This window comes from Brachyistius frenatus, unplaced genomic scaffold (genome assembly GCF_029030835.1).
Source record: "Brachyistius frenatus isolate BFR_SWC_R1_liver_20210118 unplaced genomic scaffold, ASM2903083v1 Contig_25, whole genome shotgun sequence".
NCBI lineage: Eukaryota > Metazoa > Chordata > Actinopteri > Embiotocidae > Brachyistius > Brachyistius frenatus.
Window position 1 is genome coordinate 3,972,919 of NW_027210624.1, and position 16,317 is coordinate 3,989,235.

The window sequence follows — 16,317 nt, forward strand, 5'->3', positions numbered from 1 at the left end:
AACCTCTTGACTTTATTACTCTTTGTACCCCTGGGAATGAGAACATGGCCATTATACATGCGTGTACTTTTTAAATGCGAAATTTGACACTGCCACGGTATCCTCTAGTGGACTAATGGCGATATTCCATGCTCTGCTGTGACACTGGGCTGCACATATTGTTAAACAGTTCTACTACCATAATGGCCACAAATTATTTGTATTCAACGACACCCCGCAAAACCACACTGTGGTCAATTGAGGAGGTGCAGACCTTCCTCTATTTGACAATAATAACTTCCATTGTTCCTGTTTGTGTGTCATTGAGGATGGCGTCAGGGTTGCATTCACGAGGTATCGCTACGACGATGGGGGCAAATAGATGCATTGGAAAGCAAGATCCAGAAAATTACCAGGTACCAAAAGCAAAGAGCTGGTACCAGCAGGTGGTATGAGGCATGCCTGAGAGGGGCTTTCTTTTGCTCAAGTATTTACCCAACAATTTTAAAGATGATAATGTGTCAGTGTGGTGTTTTCATCTTGTTCTGCTGTCCCCGAGCGGCCAAAATGAACGATTCAGGAAATGAATAATGCAGCTTTAAAACTGCTGCTTAACAAACACAATGGCCCATATCATAATCCACAGTGCTCACTAGTTCTGATAGAAAGTAGGTCCAATGAAATGCTATTTCTTCATGTTTTCAGTTCTCCACCCTCTTCCACCAAAGAGACATGTATTCGAAAAACTGGCCAGATAAAACAGGAACTACCTGAATGCGTAGATCTCACTGAAGATAAATGAGAACATGTGCATTTTTTTTTTAAAGTTAAAATAGTCAATAAAAAAATTAACTTCCACATCAAATTTAACTTCCTTCCAGGAAAGAAGTTATCAACTTTTCTGAAGAGAGAAGGCCAGAGTCTGTAAAACGTATCACCTGGTTATTAATATCATCTTGTCACTGCAGTACATCTCAGTTCACACGTATCATTTCACCACAGACTGGTTTTAACTCTTGAGAGAAGATGTTTCCAAAACTAATGCATTGATAGACTGAGTTTGACGTCTTCACTGAGAGCACAAACTCTGTTCCAACCACAAGGACAAATGAACAGTAAAATGCAACAGGAGCTCCAATGAATACAGTATAAATTTAAACTGGGCTTTCCAGAGGACGGCTGTCTCCTTTTGACAATCACAAAAGGAGGGAGAAGACTGGGGCAAGCCTGTCTGTAGCACTGAGCGGCTGTGGGTGCATTCATGTCTATGTGCGTGCATGTGTGAGGATAAATTCACACACACGTCTGTCTGGCCAAAACAAGTATATATCTTGGCCTGGTGTGTAGACAGGCAGCGTTACGTTCACCCGCAGGTCAGAAGCTCTCTACCCCATGGCCACCCACCCCCATGGAATCATGGGAGTGTGTGTGTGTGTGTGTGGGGGGGGGGTGACGTATTCTTTAAGGGGCCTTCTTCACCCCCGTTTTAAAGTTACCTTCCCTGAGAGTTATTATCTGATCCTGATTTTGAGAAAGAAAGGAAACACATAAAAGGACATTTTTATAGCTCAGTTTCCTCCAGTTTTGCTCCAGATTAAAGGTGCACTACAATGGTTTTACAAGTGAAAATCAGTTTATTTGTCGTAGGGAGGGCTGCTCAGCCTGTGAAAACAGTTGTATAATGTTTTCTGTGGCTCTGAAGGAGGCTTGTAAAGTCTAAGAAACTAACCCTGATGATATCATTAGGGTTAGGGACTGGGCCTGAGACTTAAAATCTTTACTATGACGTTCGCCCGTCACAGAATTAAAAAGTAACAAAAAGCGTTACAGCATTGCAAACTGAAATGATAGACATAGGTGAGATTAATGCTGCTTTCAAATGGAATTCATAAGCCTGAGGTCCATGTGCATGGTATGCTTGGCAACGTCAACATGAACGGCACCTTGAAGCCACGGAGGCTAACAATTGCAAAGTAGCAGGCAGGTAATGTAGGAAATGCAAAGGCATAATGACAAACGATGAGGCCGCTGGCAACATCAACATTTTCCACCAACATATTATAAACGACAAATATAAACCTCTATGACTAAACTTACAACATATTAAGTAACAATCTGGCAAAAAAAATTGAATTCCATCACCACGTCCATTTCTTATAGCCTTCCGAAAATCTGAGTGAAGAGGGGGGCGTTCTTATGAGCATGGTTTATATGACCTAATTTGAAGGTAACATAAGGAGCTGCACACACTTCCCTGACTTTGAGAAACTGTAGTCCAGATCTCTATGCTGTCCTTTCTGCTGTAGTTCTGTGTTTTTTCTGCAGGTATCTCTGGAGCTGCATGTTTCTGATCTGACGTTAGTGGGTTTCACCAACCTACCCAGTGTTTGTTGTCTCTTGTCTCTCTATGCTGTTGTTTTCTCTCTCCGCTCTCCCCTCACCCAAACCAGTTGAGGCAGATGACCGCCCACCTCTGAGCCTGGTTTTGTTGGAGGCTTCTTTCTGTTAAAAGGCAGTTTTTCCTTCCAACTCTTGCTCATGTGGGAATAGTTGACTTCTGTTGTTGGCACTTTTCCTGTGTTAATTGTCCTGAGATGACTTGTGTTGTAACCGATTCATATAGTCGGCTGCCACATGAACTCTTCAACTTGCTGATGATTGGCTTGTTGGTCTGTGAACCGTTCATCTCTTTCCAGAGGAACTCCAGCACAAGTACTGCGTTTGCATAAAATGTCTCGCAAAATCAAAATCAAAGCAGCACGGGCTGAAACATCTGGACTCTTTGTTCCTATGAGTCAGAAACAAAAATCATACATTTCCCATAATGCAATGTGATAGCACCCTCCCTGTCTGGTGCACACAGTGTATGTAAAGGTATTATCCCCACAATGCAAATGTTGGTTAAGTAGAGGTAACATAAGTTAAAGTAGTTACTGAATAAAAACTGCCCCTATGACTGTTATAATTTTCTACACAGTCTATCAAATCATTAGATTATACAATTAGATATTTAGTTGTATCTGAAGTTTGTTAAGATGGATCTATTTTTTAGCTATTCTACATACACTTTAGCAGGTTAATCTATAACCGGGCATTATAACGTATGAACACAATGTATTTATGTGTAAAGTCTTTATCTGTAAAGTGACTGGTAACTATGTCAAATATATTTAGAGGAGTAAAAATTATAGCATCTTCTGAATTGTAGTTGAGCAAAGGTGACATGAAATGGAAATAAAGTAAAATGCCTGGAATATGTAATTAAGTACATTACTAAAGTAAATGTGCTCAAGTTAAATTACAGCCATAAATGCTTTGCTCGTTCAAACATCAAGTCCCCTCTCCTAATGCCATAAAATACTTTATCATGGTTACTTTTTTCAGACTTCAGAGTGCTCTCACCAGAGCCATGAAAAAAAACAAAAACTGCACGTCTGTATTCATGGGCTGATTAGTAGTCCTTGTGATGAGTAAACTCATCTGTGTAAAATAAGTGGAGTGCCCCTTTAGTACAGGAAGTGTACTAAAATATTTTGGGATGTCTGACCAGTGTTTTGGTTCTGTCCTGCTCACCTTTCTCCTAACTCATATATGAGGTGTGGCTCACTCCAACAAGCATGTCAGCTGCTTCCTGTCTTGAAAAAAAAGAATCCATGGAGGAAGACGGAAGTGAGTTGAGAATGCTCCGGTTTCAGATTGACATCTAGTCCTCTAAACATGCATTGTTGGGTTTCAGAGTCCGACAGCTTGCATTCTACTGCTGAATACTTCAGCTGATATTTGTTTTAGCAGTTTCCCCATGGGGCCGACTTGACCTCAAGAGAGTGACATGAGAAAAATTCTCAGGCCTGCAGAGAGATCTGTTTATTTGCTGCGAGCCAGATTGTTAAAAGCTGAAGCAGCTTGTATAAATCAAAAGAGTGGCTTTCCCTCCAACCTCTTCTCACAGCTCTTATTGTGCAGAGTGGCGCTTCACTTCTAGGCTGAAATTGATCTTTTCTCATCTCCACAGTATCAGTTGCACTGAAGGCTCCACCTGAGCACTTTTAAACTGTGTGTGTGTGTGTGTGTGTGTGTGTGTGTGTGTGTGTGTGTGTGTGTGTGTGTGTGTGTGTGTGTGTGTGTGTGTGTGTGTGTGTGTGTGTGTGTGTGTGTGTGTGTGTCGTTTAGCTGGGTAAGAGCCTTGGCTGCAGCTGAGCAGGATGGCGGTGATAGTGTTGTTGTGTGGGGGTTGGTGGTCTGAGAAAAGGGGAGGAGGACCTCACATTTAGCTGCTCTCTCTAGGGAGAGATTAAGCAGTTTAGTCTTTGCTGCGTCTCTCTCTATCACTGCCACTGCCTCTCCTCTGTATTTGGAGCAGGGCAGGGTGTACCTTTTTCGTCGTCCTCCTTTTTGCACTTTCTGTTCCTCTCTCCAACTCTCGTTTCCTCTACTCCTTCGCTCGCTTGTTTTCTTTTCTTTCTATCCATCCTGCCTGTCTGCTTGCGACACTCTGAGCTCTTTCGCTTTCCCCCACCAGACTGTTTCTGTTTTACACCCTCCCCCGACCTCTGGACATCCAGCTGATTCTCTTAGCTGACAGCCCAGATGGCACAGAGTTACCCCCACCTCCCACCTCTCTCCCATTCCCCCAAATGCACACCAGCTCCTCTGTCCCTACTCACCGATAGGCTGCTTTGGCTCAGCCGTCCCACTGAGCTGATCCCCTGGTCCTGTGTGGAGCACCATGGAGCTCAACCACTACTCACATTAATCTCCTAAACGATCCTGGACCTAAGAGGATCAATACTCATTTTCAGGGAGCAGCATGATCCCTTAATGTAGTGGAGGATGGCTGCTTATCCCCCCCTCTTCTCAGTTTTAACTCCCCACTGGAAGAGCAAGAGTCAGCCTTTCATTTCATTTCACGGCCCACTTTAGTTAAGACAATATTTCGCCTTTATTGCTGATGCCATTATTCAGGTGAACAGCACCTGTATGTCCTCTTCAGGAAGAATTTGCTGGGTCTTCATGATAAATCCTGCCTCTGTCTTTATTAGCCGAAGTATTAGTTTAAGTGGGAGGTGGTTGTTTTTATCAAATTAAATCTAGGTCTTGTAATTACCCTCTCTGACCTCACATTCATCCAAATCATCTGGGGGTGAGCAGGGTGCCTACGTGGACCTAACAACATAACCAGCGTCATGTATTTCCCACTCGTTGGGGTATGATTTTGCTCCAGAACAAAATACACAGAGATTGGCCAGAGAAAATAAATCACCCTGTCTTACCCCGGTTGCTCTGAAACACATGTCCTCAAGCTATTTCGTATTAGTAGTGGTCGTATAATTGTTATTCTTTGTTTTCCACAGACGCTGAAAAATGACTTCGTGCTAATAGGGGCATGATCCAAGGAAAATGGGAAAGATCTGACTTTCCATTGGATAACAAGCATCCTATTTTTCCAGGCTCGGTGTGCAGGGAAACACCGCTACGACCGCACGGTTAGCTGAGCGTCTCATCATTGATCTTTGCTGATGCAGACTGTTTCTGGGGCCTTTTTCATCAGGAAAGGTGGAGAGAGAGAGAGAGAGAGAGAAAGAGAGAGTTGGGCACCCTCCCCTCACAATGTCCCTCTCAGGCAGGCTGAGGAGGCCACATGGAGCAACTTTGGAGGTGTTGTTTATGCTAAAGCTGTTACTCTCTGTCTGGGCAGCGTGCCCTGAGAGCTGGACTGCTCCGCTGCTACTGAATTATTCACCGCGGAGATCTGCCATCCAATGTATACAAGCTGTCACATGTAGCTGAATGATAAGCTGATTGTCCAGCGATGAGGAGTTTGTTACTTCGTGTCTGTAAATACTTTACAGGCAGATTTATATCAGGCTTACACGTTTGTGGTCGAAAATGTTGTGTGTTGTTGAATAATGAAATCAAGGAAGCGTAATCCAAATATATCTTCGAAAGAGGTAAGTCCTGCTTGTCCCTGGAATCACTTGCAGTGATTACAAAAATGTCACGTCCCAATTAAAGTGTCTGTCTTGACAAAACAGGGCACCAAACTTGAGGCAAAACTGGGTTGCTGCTAAAAAAGACTGAATGATGACAACATCTCACATGCCAGAGGTCCAGGGACCGGAAACCTTGTAGTCATCTGCTTCCAGTACAGCCTCGCAGCAACTGCTGCTCCTTTGACCTATAATTGCTCGTCACGGGGTCTCAAGCATCATTCCATTCTGTGCTGAGTTTATAAACTTTTCCGTCACTACAGGCATCCAGAGGAATTCACCTCAAACATGTGATGCTGGATTTTTTTTATTTTTTTTATTTACACAGAGCCTATAGTGTGATAAGCAGTGTGTGTGTGTGTGTGTGTGTGTGTGTGTGTGTGTGTGTGTGTGTGTGTGTGTGTGTGTGTGTGTGTGTGTGTGTGTGAGAAGGTTTAGGTCTGATTGGACACAGTCTGAACCTGCTGATTGGGTTGGCATGCATGTGTCCTCTTCTCCACCGCTGCTCAGGAGAACAGCAGTGTCTTTCTTCAGGTGAAGGACTGAATCAGTGATGACAGTCTCATGACCTCTTCCTCCCTCTGACACACACGCTGTCTGCTGCGTCGCTAACCTACTGTGCTTCACACAGACACATACAAACAAACACACACACAGGAACACACAACACAACAGGTCAGTCATATTGGGAAGAAAAATGTCATATTTAAAAGTTCTTACCATGACGTAATGTGCATTAATGATGTCCTAGAGTAATACTTTTTTTTTTAATTAATTGCTTATACATGTAAATGTATAAATGCAACACCTTTTAAAAAAATATTTTCAAAATGGAAAAAAATACAATGAAATGGAAAATAAAATGTGGTTCAACTGAATATGCTGGGCTGTTTGTGATGTAACAAACAATTAAAATGTACACAACCACAAACCGCCATCACCTAGGCCTATACCTTTTTATCATAACTATAACAGACAGGACGAAATACCGGTCATGTTTGAAATACATTGGTAACAGTTGGGCAGGTAAAGCGTACATATAATCATACCGCTCACTTTCAGTACTCCGTGTGAATGGTACTTGCAGCGTGGGTCGGGGAGGTGCAGGAAGGTGATGTCGTAAAGCTGAGTGTCGTAAACCAGGTGCGGAGAAGGGGAGGTGAAGGGGGGAGGGAGGGAGGAGGAGGAGGGGGAGAGGGGGTGAGAGAGGAGGTGACTCTCCGGCAGCATTTAGACACAACGAAAGGATCATGGCGGATGGCCCCAGGTGTAAGCGCAGAAAGCAGGCGAACCCGAGGAGGACCAACGGTGAGTAAAACTACTTCCGACGCGGAGCTTTTCTTTCGGGGGTACGGTCTGGAGGCTGTTCTGTCCCGCGGACATTTTACTTAAAAGTTTGGCAGCTCACAAGTCCGGTTTTTAGTAAGTGAAAGTGCCGGGAAGTAGCAAGTGAGCGCTGTATTCCAGCCCTATGTGGTGTACCGTTATACCTGGGTCGCGTCTCTCCCTCCGCCTAGCGGTCCGCTGCGCCGGAGACCGTTATACGCACCTCACTCTGTTAGGACTGGACCAGCTTTTGTCTCCACTTTGTACCGCTTTATTTATTTGAATACACTTTGACAATCTCCACGGACTCGTCATTCATTGATTTCGTTACATTCTGTCGAGTTTTAAAGCCCACCACTGAACTCGGACCTGTTTCTGTGGGGAAACGGTCTACCTGATTGTTGTTGCGGACCTCCACAAACTGATTGTCTTTAACACTTTAGGCTGGGGGGGAAAATCGTTAGCTTCAGCCGTGCTTTTCGTCGCAAACGTTGCGAACCTATTTTACGGGTCTGAAACGGTAAAGTCAACTGTTTTGGTGTTTTCTTTCTTTTGCTCACTCGGAGCAGGTAGCGACAGGACACTGTTGCTGCGGTACGACGGCTGACAAAACGCATTGAGTCTGATTTAAACCTGCCTGCTGTGTGTTTCGATTTTGTTTTACATTACCAACAACACCGCTGTAATTGTTTAAAGCCAGAACAGATACAGAAATGTGTCTTGTTGTATTGAAGCGCGTTTTGAGCCGCTGCCGTTCTTTCACCCTTCAACTTATTCGAGTGTTTTATTTCTCTGTGCTGCTCGCATTGTTCACATGAAATGTTTCGTAAGAGTCTCGGACGGAGAAGTAACGGCTGACCGCTTGGTAGGAACATGGATGGGGTAACCGAGGTTCCGGAGAACGAGGAATATCTCACGCGCTGTTTGTGTGAGCAGGGCGAGCGCAGCCCATATAAGGACAGCGGATCCTCTCCTGTCGCGCGCTGGGAATCCTGATTCTTGTAGGACTGTTGGACGCGAGCGAACCTCTTCACACACTTACTTCGTCTTTTTTTCTGTTGTGTATTTACGTATTTTAATTACAGCATGTACAGCGACGTTTCAAACGGTTACATTGTTGTTGTAGAATGTCGCTATGCGGCTCTTAACGGGTTTCGGTTTGCCTTATTGTGTTGAAATGCAATAAAAGTAGCCTATCGGGTTCTTTTTGAATGCTATAGCTACTTTGTTTGTATGTCACACGTAGCCTAAATGCCTTTTTTTTTTTGTATGTAGGACTTTTTCGAATTGTTCATATCTGTCTTCCTGCTGCACCCTTCTTGTATTTACGTTGTGGGCTCTAGTGAATCCGTCACGTCTCTCTTTATTCTTTTATTTTGTTGAGAAAGCAAGTTGTTTTGTCGCGGGTCAGTCAACATGTGGTGTCCCTATCAGCTAGTCTTGCTCATGTGTTGGCCTATGCCACCCAGTGTACCTTAAAGGAACTGAGGTAATGCTGGAATTTCGGTGTTATTTCACTTAGTAAGAGCCGATTGCTCGCGTGGTGCTAAAAACGGTAATCCGTGGGTGGAAAAATGCGACCAAACAGTGCTCTGCGGTGCGGGCTGGCTGTCGTGTGAATTTTCTGTGGATACATGATGAATGATGTGGAGAGTGGCGTCTTTTTTTATTCGGTGCTATTGATGTTTTCCACTGTCATTTTTTAATTTTTTTTTTTTTTTTATTAAATAAGGCATTTCATTCCAGGAGCTTGTGTGTTTAGTTAAATCAGGTGTGGACACACTTTAGATAACAGTTCTGCTGTCAAGATGTGGATTTTTCTCTGGCTCGTGGGAGAAAAGGAAGTCTTTTTTAAAAATTTGTATATACTTTTTACAGGATGTCTACCTGTCTTGTTTACTTTTATCTCCTCTCTTTAACTTAACAGGGTTTTATTAAATGTTTCTCAATAATGACAGCCCTATTGATATGTTCCCTGTTGCTTTGCCTCATTTGCATTTGTTTCAAAGAGCTGTCAAGGTCTGCTTTTAAGTCCTCATTTCCTATTACCTTCTGACAAGGCAGCACTCTGTCATGTAAATCAACTTCACTGCATTTTGTGGATTCCTTAGTAAAGTTAGGTGAAGTTAGGGTGTTGTATGGTGTCACAACCATGTTTTTATATATGTTTTTTTTACATTCTCATAACAATTTTTAACATGGGCTGCTATCTGTCTTTTTTTAATTTATTTTTAATTTTATTTTTTATAAGATCCCCTTTGCTTGCTCTATTATCATTAAGGAAGCCCTCAAGTTGTGCCCAGCTTGTTATGTACAGTTACTTTGCCGGGCTCCTGGCTAGCAGAGGGAGCTGAGATCAAGGTGAGCTCCATTCCCCGCTTTAAACAGAGAGGTGTTAACAGCCTGCAGGACGACAGGTGTTTGCAATCGGCGGGATCCTACAGCTTCCTTTGTCGCTTCTCCCCAGTCAGCTCCCCTCAGGAATAGCAGCCGTTCCCTGCAACGGTAATTTAACACAGCAATTTGGGAATAGAGGAATGCGCCTGGTATTAACATTCTTTGCAAAAATAAACAGGGCTGTGCTGGGACAGCTTTGTACCCATGCTCGCGAGGTGCTTTCCATGTTTTTAAAACTGTGTTAGGGAGTTACTTTGAAATGAGTATGCATACAGGTAGCTAAGATTTCTGTTTATTTGACATTATCACACGGGTCGTTTGTCTCATCCCCTAATCTGTCCTTCTCTCTTCTCTCCCCCTGCATTCCTCCCTCCCTCTCGCTCTCTCTTTTTCAGAGGTGTACTCACACACTTGATGAATCATCCATCAAATAAGTAGAATGAGGTTGTCATGTAATGTTTAGGAGCATGTTTATTGGCCCAGTAAAACTATACTTAAACTATACTTAGTGCCCTGGACTTGCTCAGCCTTTCTTGAAACCACTGAATACAACCACATGCTGTAAGTTTGTGGGGGGAACAGTAAAAAAAACAATGGTTTAGCTGCAGCTCCAGTTTGTGCTGCAAAGCAAGCGATGTTAAGAGCAACACTGAAGGCTTCGGATGAGGTGGTGATCGCCTTTGTAGCGCCGCATGCCACTTCTGCATTATAAAAGACATCTGTTTACATTTAAAAGGTCCACCCCTGTTATGTGAAGAGTTTAGCAGAGGAGGAAATTTTTCATTTATCTCACTGCTTTTCACCAACTTCCTCAGCAGCTTCATTTGAAAGTGCCAAGTAAGAAGAAAATCCCCCCGCCTCCGCTCTCGCTCTGTTTCTTCCCTCTCACTCCTCCTTCCAGAGCTTGTCCTTTATTTTTCTGAGGGGTGGGGGTGGTGTGGGAGGGTTAAGACACAGTAGTCAGGGGTGCTGTTGATTGCCCCCTGACCTAGGCACCCATGCGTGCTTAGAGTATGACTTCACTTTCCCCCCTCTGTGCCATTGTGAGGCTTCCAGCATGTCCAATTGTGTTTGTGTTTAAGTCTGTTCAATGACAGGGGAAGAGAGGAGTGGGAGGGGGCGTGGGGGGGGGGAGTTGCTGGAGCTGCAGATTTTTCTCAGCTCCCTTTTTCTGTCCGTCCTTTTCCTCTGACCCCTTAAACTGTGAGCTCCATGTTCCCCATTGAGTCGAGGTGGGGGGGGAGGAGGGGTTGGAGAGTGTTGGTGGGAAGTGCTTGAGGTGACCAAAGAATTACACAACAGGTGACAACTGAGGGACTGGCGCTGACAGATGTAAAGCGTGAGTCACACGGCAGCTATCTTCCCAGACCTCGATGGATTTTGGGGTCAAAACTAGGTCCATGTTATCTTTGAACAATTCAAAACTAATTTTACCCCCTTGTGCAGGTAGAGCCTGCCATCTTTTATTCATCTGAAGGAAAGCTTCATGTCCATCAGGGTGGGAAAAGGCCTGTCGTCATCTGACGATTCCGCAGAATTAAAATTATGTGATGTACGACCACACTCCCACCTCTGTTAAGGCAGCTTAATGATTAGCTACTCCCATGGAGGCTGAGAGCATTAGCCTATAAAAAGGTGCTCTCCCTTCATAAAGAAGGAGTTTTAAACCCAGAGTCAGTTTCAGTAACCCCCTTAACTGCGCTTGGATGTGCTTTATTGGGGTTTGTGTGGCTGAATGCCTAAATGAACCATTGTGTGTTCAGGCTTTAGTGAGAAAGCCTGAGGAGAAAGAGCCTAGTTACCTTTGCAGTTTGCCTGCTCTACCTCATACACTTTCAGTGGCAGAAGAAAAGGGCCATTCAGCAGGCCCGGCATGGGGAGGGAGAGCCCTTTTCACACTCGGCTTGTGGGAAACTTCTCCTCCATACTGTGCATGCCATTTGCATATGACCCATTCTTTTCCCAAAGGTCCCTGTGAGGGTGGAATCCGTGGAACGTTCGCAGAATTCATCAAATCCCTCTCTCACACGGCCCTTGGGCCCTCAAGGGTCTGCGTTGCAGCACCCTGTTTGACATTTTTGTCTTGGAAATGTAGCTTACACCCGCGTCACGCTCGTTACGCTTAACGTTAACACCGACGCATCCCCGCGGCATTTCTGTCCCATGTATTTTAAAGTGGCAATGCGTGCGACCAAGTATTTAGTATGACCAATGTCAGGGTGAAGGCTTAATTTGGCTCTGCAGGCAGGAGTTTCCCCAAATCCTGAGCATGGGCGATGATCTGCTTTACAGCCTTGGAGGCTCCCTCACTGATGATGACACAGCCATACGCAGATCGCCAGCTCTGTCCCTGAAAGGACAAAAAATATGCTGGGGTTGCTGACTTGGGGGACCGGGGGGGGGGGGGGTGATAATGGGGTTAGTATGGGGTAACACAAGGATGTGGCGGTGGGAGCTTGAAGCGACGCGTCAGCCCAGTGAACTGAACAAAAACATAACCGTTGCAATGGAGCAGATCCCCCCCCCCCCCCCCCAAGAATAGCCGTCTGGGTTGATCATTTTGGTACTGTAGTAACAAAAGCTGCTGCCTTGACACGACACATGTGGAACAGCCTCCACACTGAAATGCTTGTTGTTGTTGGGTGAATCGTGTTGTCTGCAACTGCTCCGATGGCTTTGACCCTAAACACAGATACTGACACAGAAAGTGGTGTAGGCTGGTGTTTGATGCAGTGCAGTGCAGGGAGGAGAGATCAGTTAAGTATATCATGCAAGCCAACTGAGCAGAAAAGCCTCCTTTGCCCTCCTCTCCTGACTCCAAAGCTGAGTCATGGGCAGACAGGTGTATTTGCAACTAACTCAGTTGGTTTTTTTCTTTTCTTTTCTTTTCTTTTCTTTTCTTTTCTTTTCTTTTCTTTTCTTTTCTTTTCTTTTCTTTTCTTTTCTTTTCTTTTCTTTTCTTTTCTTTTCTTTTCTTTTCTTTTCTGTTTCTTTTTCCTTTTCTTTTACCTTAACTATTGCTTTTTCCCTCCTACTCTCTCCCCCCTCCTTTAGTCCCTCCCCACAGGTGTGGGGGTGAGAGATAATATTCTGTAGTAGTGTGTATACTTGTGGGAGAGATTACCTTTAAATTGCCATCCTGGTCGAGGTAAATATTGTGTATGGTGCGTCCAGGACTGCCTGTTGATGTGTGTTTTTAATCATCTGTTCGGTGGCTGCTCTTCAGGCCCATACTCAGTCCCTTTGGGTCTGTCTGCAGACCCCTCCTTGTCCCCACATCATCACCACCACCTCCTTCTTCTTTCCCTTCCCGCCCATCTACCCCCGCCCTCTTCTTGGGGTCCTCAGTGGAGCGGTTAATGAAAAAGACTGGACCGACACAATAGGCAGAAGGAGGGCCCGGTGAGGGGCTCTTACACCAGATTGTGTTTGTGGCAGAAACTCATCAGGGTGAGCCTTTGCTGTAGCTTCACGTCAGACCACCTGACCACAGTTTGTTTTTTTTCTTTTTACATAGATGTTGCATGTCTCGTCCCTCTTAAATGTGCCTGACCTTATTATAGTCCCACAGTGTCTCTGTCTACGGGGATGAAATTAGATGACATCAGATGAAGAATAATCTGCTGCCATGCTTTGAACACAGCCTAGTGGCTGGCTTTTTGCCAGCCCCTTATGATGACCATATTGATTTTCCTCTCCATAGCACCAGAACTGATAATGGCCCTCCTGAGGGGGTACACATTCATATTCACATCCTGATTCCAGTTGCACGGCCCGGCTGTGGTATCTCGAGGGCCACAATGACTAACAAATCGAGTGCCTCTATGTCCCCCAAGCCTGAGCACTGAGCTAGCTAGACTCGGCTAGCCCTATGACAGCTCCAGCAAGGAAAAAAACAAAAAACTTAGTCACCCTGTTTGTTAGTCAGAGAGAATGCCGGCTGCTATGCTGAATGTCAACATGGATAAACATCCACACAGGATTAATGAGAGGAGAATGGGCAGCCTCAGAACAGAGGGAGGGCAGACAAGAGGGAGGCATGGAGCATCCGCATCGCCCCATTTAACCCATGAGCGTTTCGTTGAAGTCCCCATGACCCCAGTAGTGTGACGTAACCGAAGGAGGCAGCCTAGACAGACTTGTTTCAAGAAAGAAGTTACGGTATGTCTCCATGAATGCAACATAACCAAATGAAAAGGCAAAGGACAAACAATAATGCCATACATTGCAGAAACTAAACTAATGCCGTGTCTTTATAACTGAATGGAAAAAAAAAAACAGATGAAAGTGTTTTCCCTCTTTACATAGTGTAAATATACTCTATATCCAACAATATCAGTGTTTTGGTTTCTACAGGTGTGTCTTTCTTGAAGTGTGTTTATAGTTTCATGAAGTTCTTCCTTACATAGGCTGAACAGGGCTGTTTGACGAATACCTGTGATTGAATGCTCAATACATTTATATCAGAGCTTTAAAACCAGTTTGTTCTGTTTTTTCTGACTTCTATCCTCTCACCTCACTGTCTGTTAAAGGATCGCAAACAATTGATGAAAAACATAGTTTGTGGTATATTTAACATTTCTGATTGGATGTGAATTTTGGCTTTCTACCCAAAAGGACCTGCAATATACAGCAAAAGACTTATTATAACAACGAAGTACATTGTTTTTTTTGTTGGTGTTTTTTTTTTTTTACATTGGGTCTCTGTAACTCTGGGCACTGGAATTAAGCGTTTTGACTCGTCTCAGCCTTTCTGTCCTGGCTCAACTCACTGTTACAAGCGTCCAGTTGTTTACCGTCAAAACATATTGTAGTACTGAACGTTTCATAAATCAGTGTGTGTGTAGCAGCAGATACTCTCGGATCTCCGTAACGAGGCAGTTGTGCATCTGTCTTCTTACTCATGGTGACAGCGCCCTCCCCTCTCTTATTACTGTGGCAACAGGACTGTTGCCCGCAAGTCAATGAAGCATGGCCTCTAATTGATCATCTTTGGAGTTGTACAGCATTATTAATTAGTGATTGCTCATCGCTTGTTTGTTTGTTTGTTTGTTTGTTCCTACTGCTGCCACTATAACAAACACCATTAGTTGTATGAGCTGTAAGCTGCATGCCAGTACACTTACAACATCAACAAAGCCACACGGCAGTGCCCCACCATCGCTCGCCACGTTCTCATAAAGTTCCTCACTCTGGAGGCCTATGTGTTCTCTCCTTTTCTGTCTCTCGTTCCTCTCTCTGGCAGCTGCCTTGGCTCTGATTCTCCAGCACCAGCAGGTGCTGTAGGCATGCAGCAACTCAGCTATACAGCGCTCATAAATAACACCTGACAAAAGTATGAGAGAGCCAGAGCTACAGCCACAGTGAGAGAGGGAGGCAGAGATTGAAAGTTTCCTCTGGCAGGAGAACAGGGTGTGGCTCACGGTCAAATGCTGGCCTTCTCAAGAAGGACATGCTCAGAATGGAGAGTGAGAGCGGAGCAGAGAAAAGAGGTGGAATGAGAGCATTTTTTGGTACTTTAAATATGTGAATGTGTTGTATATTCTTCTGAAGTTTGCAGTCCTCCTCAATGCCAACTTTTCAATAAACCCCTTTCATGCAAATTTTCTAGTAAATGGATCTTTTTAAACACAAGGCCCGCACTAAGTGACTGTTTAAGGAGGAACTTGAATTTGAAGGAAGGGAGCGTTTTCTTTTCTGTAATTAGGATGTGAGAGCTTGGAACAATGTTAATTGTGCTCTAAAAGCAAATGAAGAGGTCAGAAAAGAAATTATATGCACACTTTTATAATCATCATCAGTAATGAAGCAGCACTTGGAATAAATGAACCCATAAATCAGCCCTGATCAAGGGTCATTAATGAACACAGCTCAAAATCAAATGTGGCCTGTCTTTGTCATTTTGTGCTCTTCAAATTCACTAACATCAGATGTGTATCCTGCCTCATCCGAAGCTATCGATCAGGCGCTCAGGGCGAAGGTTACTTTGTCATTTTGTCTTGCCTCACCGTGAACAAAACCAGGAAGTATGTGAGAGATTACGGCCCAGGATGCAACCTGAAAGCCCCTTTATCTCTATGAAAACAAGAGGCTTCCTGCGGCCCTGCTCCCATCCCGGCCACCTTCCCCTCCTTCACCCCGCCGGCCCCCAGCACCTGTGGCAGCCTATTTAAGGGTCCTCATCAGGGGCTGCGGAGACAACAAACCGGGGCAGAAAACATGAAAGCTTGGAAAAAGAACAGCTTTTGCTGATATGTAGGCCCGGCATCTTCTTGCCACAGAGGGCAAAGAAAACCAGCATTTCTTTTCAGATACATAAAAAAAAGATTTGGCTCTATTGGAACACAAAACTTACCGCTTGCAGTGGGGTTTTTTTGTATTATTTTGCAGAGGATCTTGCTATCATGCTGAGACTTTGAAACAGGCCGGAAGAACACTGGCTTTATTTACTTAATGACTCCTAGTGTTTCTGGTCACCTCCAGTGTGTACACACATGCCCCCTAAAGACATAAGCGCTCAGTCCTGTTTGTCCGTCATGTCAAGATTCCTTTCTTTGACGAAGGTCAAGACTTAAATCAGCCACTTTGCTTGTCTTTTTTGTTCAGCTGTAGTGAAACAGTTGCCTGC

The 16,317-nt window shown here is 44.4% G+C and overlaps 1 protein-coding gene across 1 annotated transcript in view; it reads left to right on the forward strand.

Annotated features, from left to right (window-relative positions):
- The first annotated feature begins 7,188 nt into the window (after positions 1-7,188).
- The window catches only part of zeb1b (zinc finger E-box binding homeobox 1b), a 48,194-nt gene continuing 39,065 nt past the window's right edge, over positions 7,189-16,317 (forward strand). Inside the window, exon 1 of the mRNA XM_069698062.1 lies at positions 7,189-7,274. Within this exon, the coding sequence (XP_069554163.1) occupies positions 7,217-7,274 (58 nt within the window). The 5' untranslated portion in view covers positions 7,189-7,216. The remainder of the gene's footprint in view (positions 7,275-16,317) is intronic.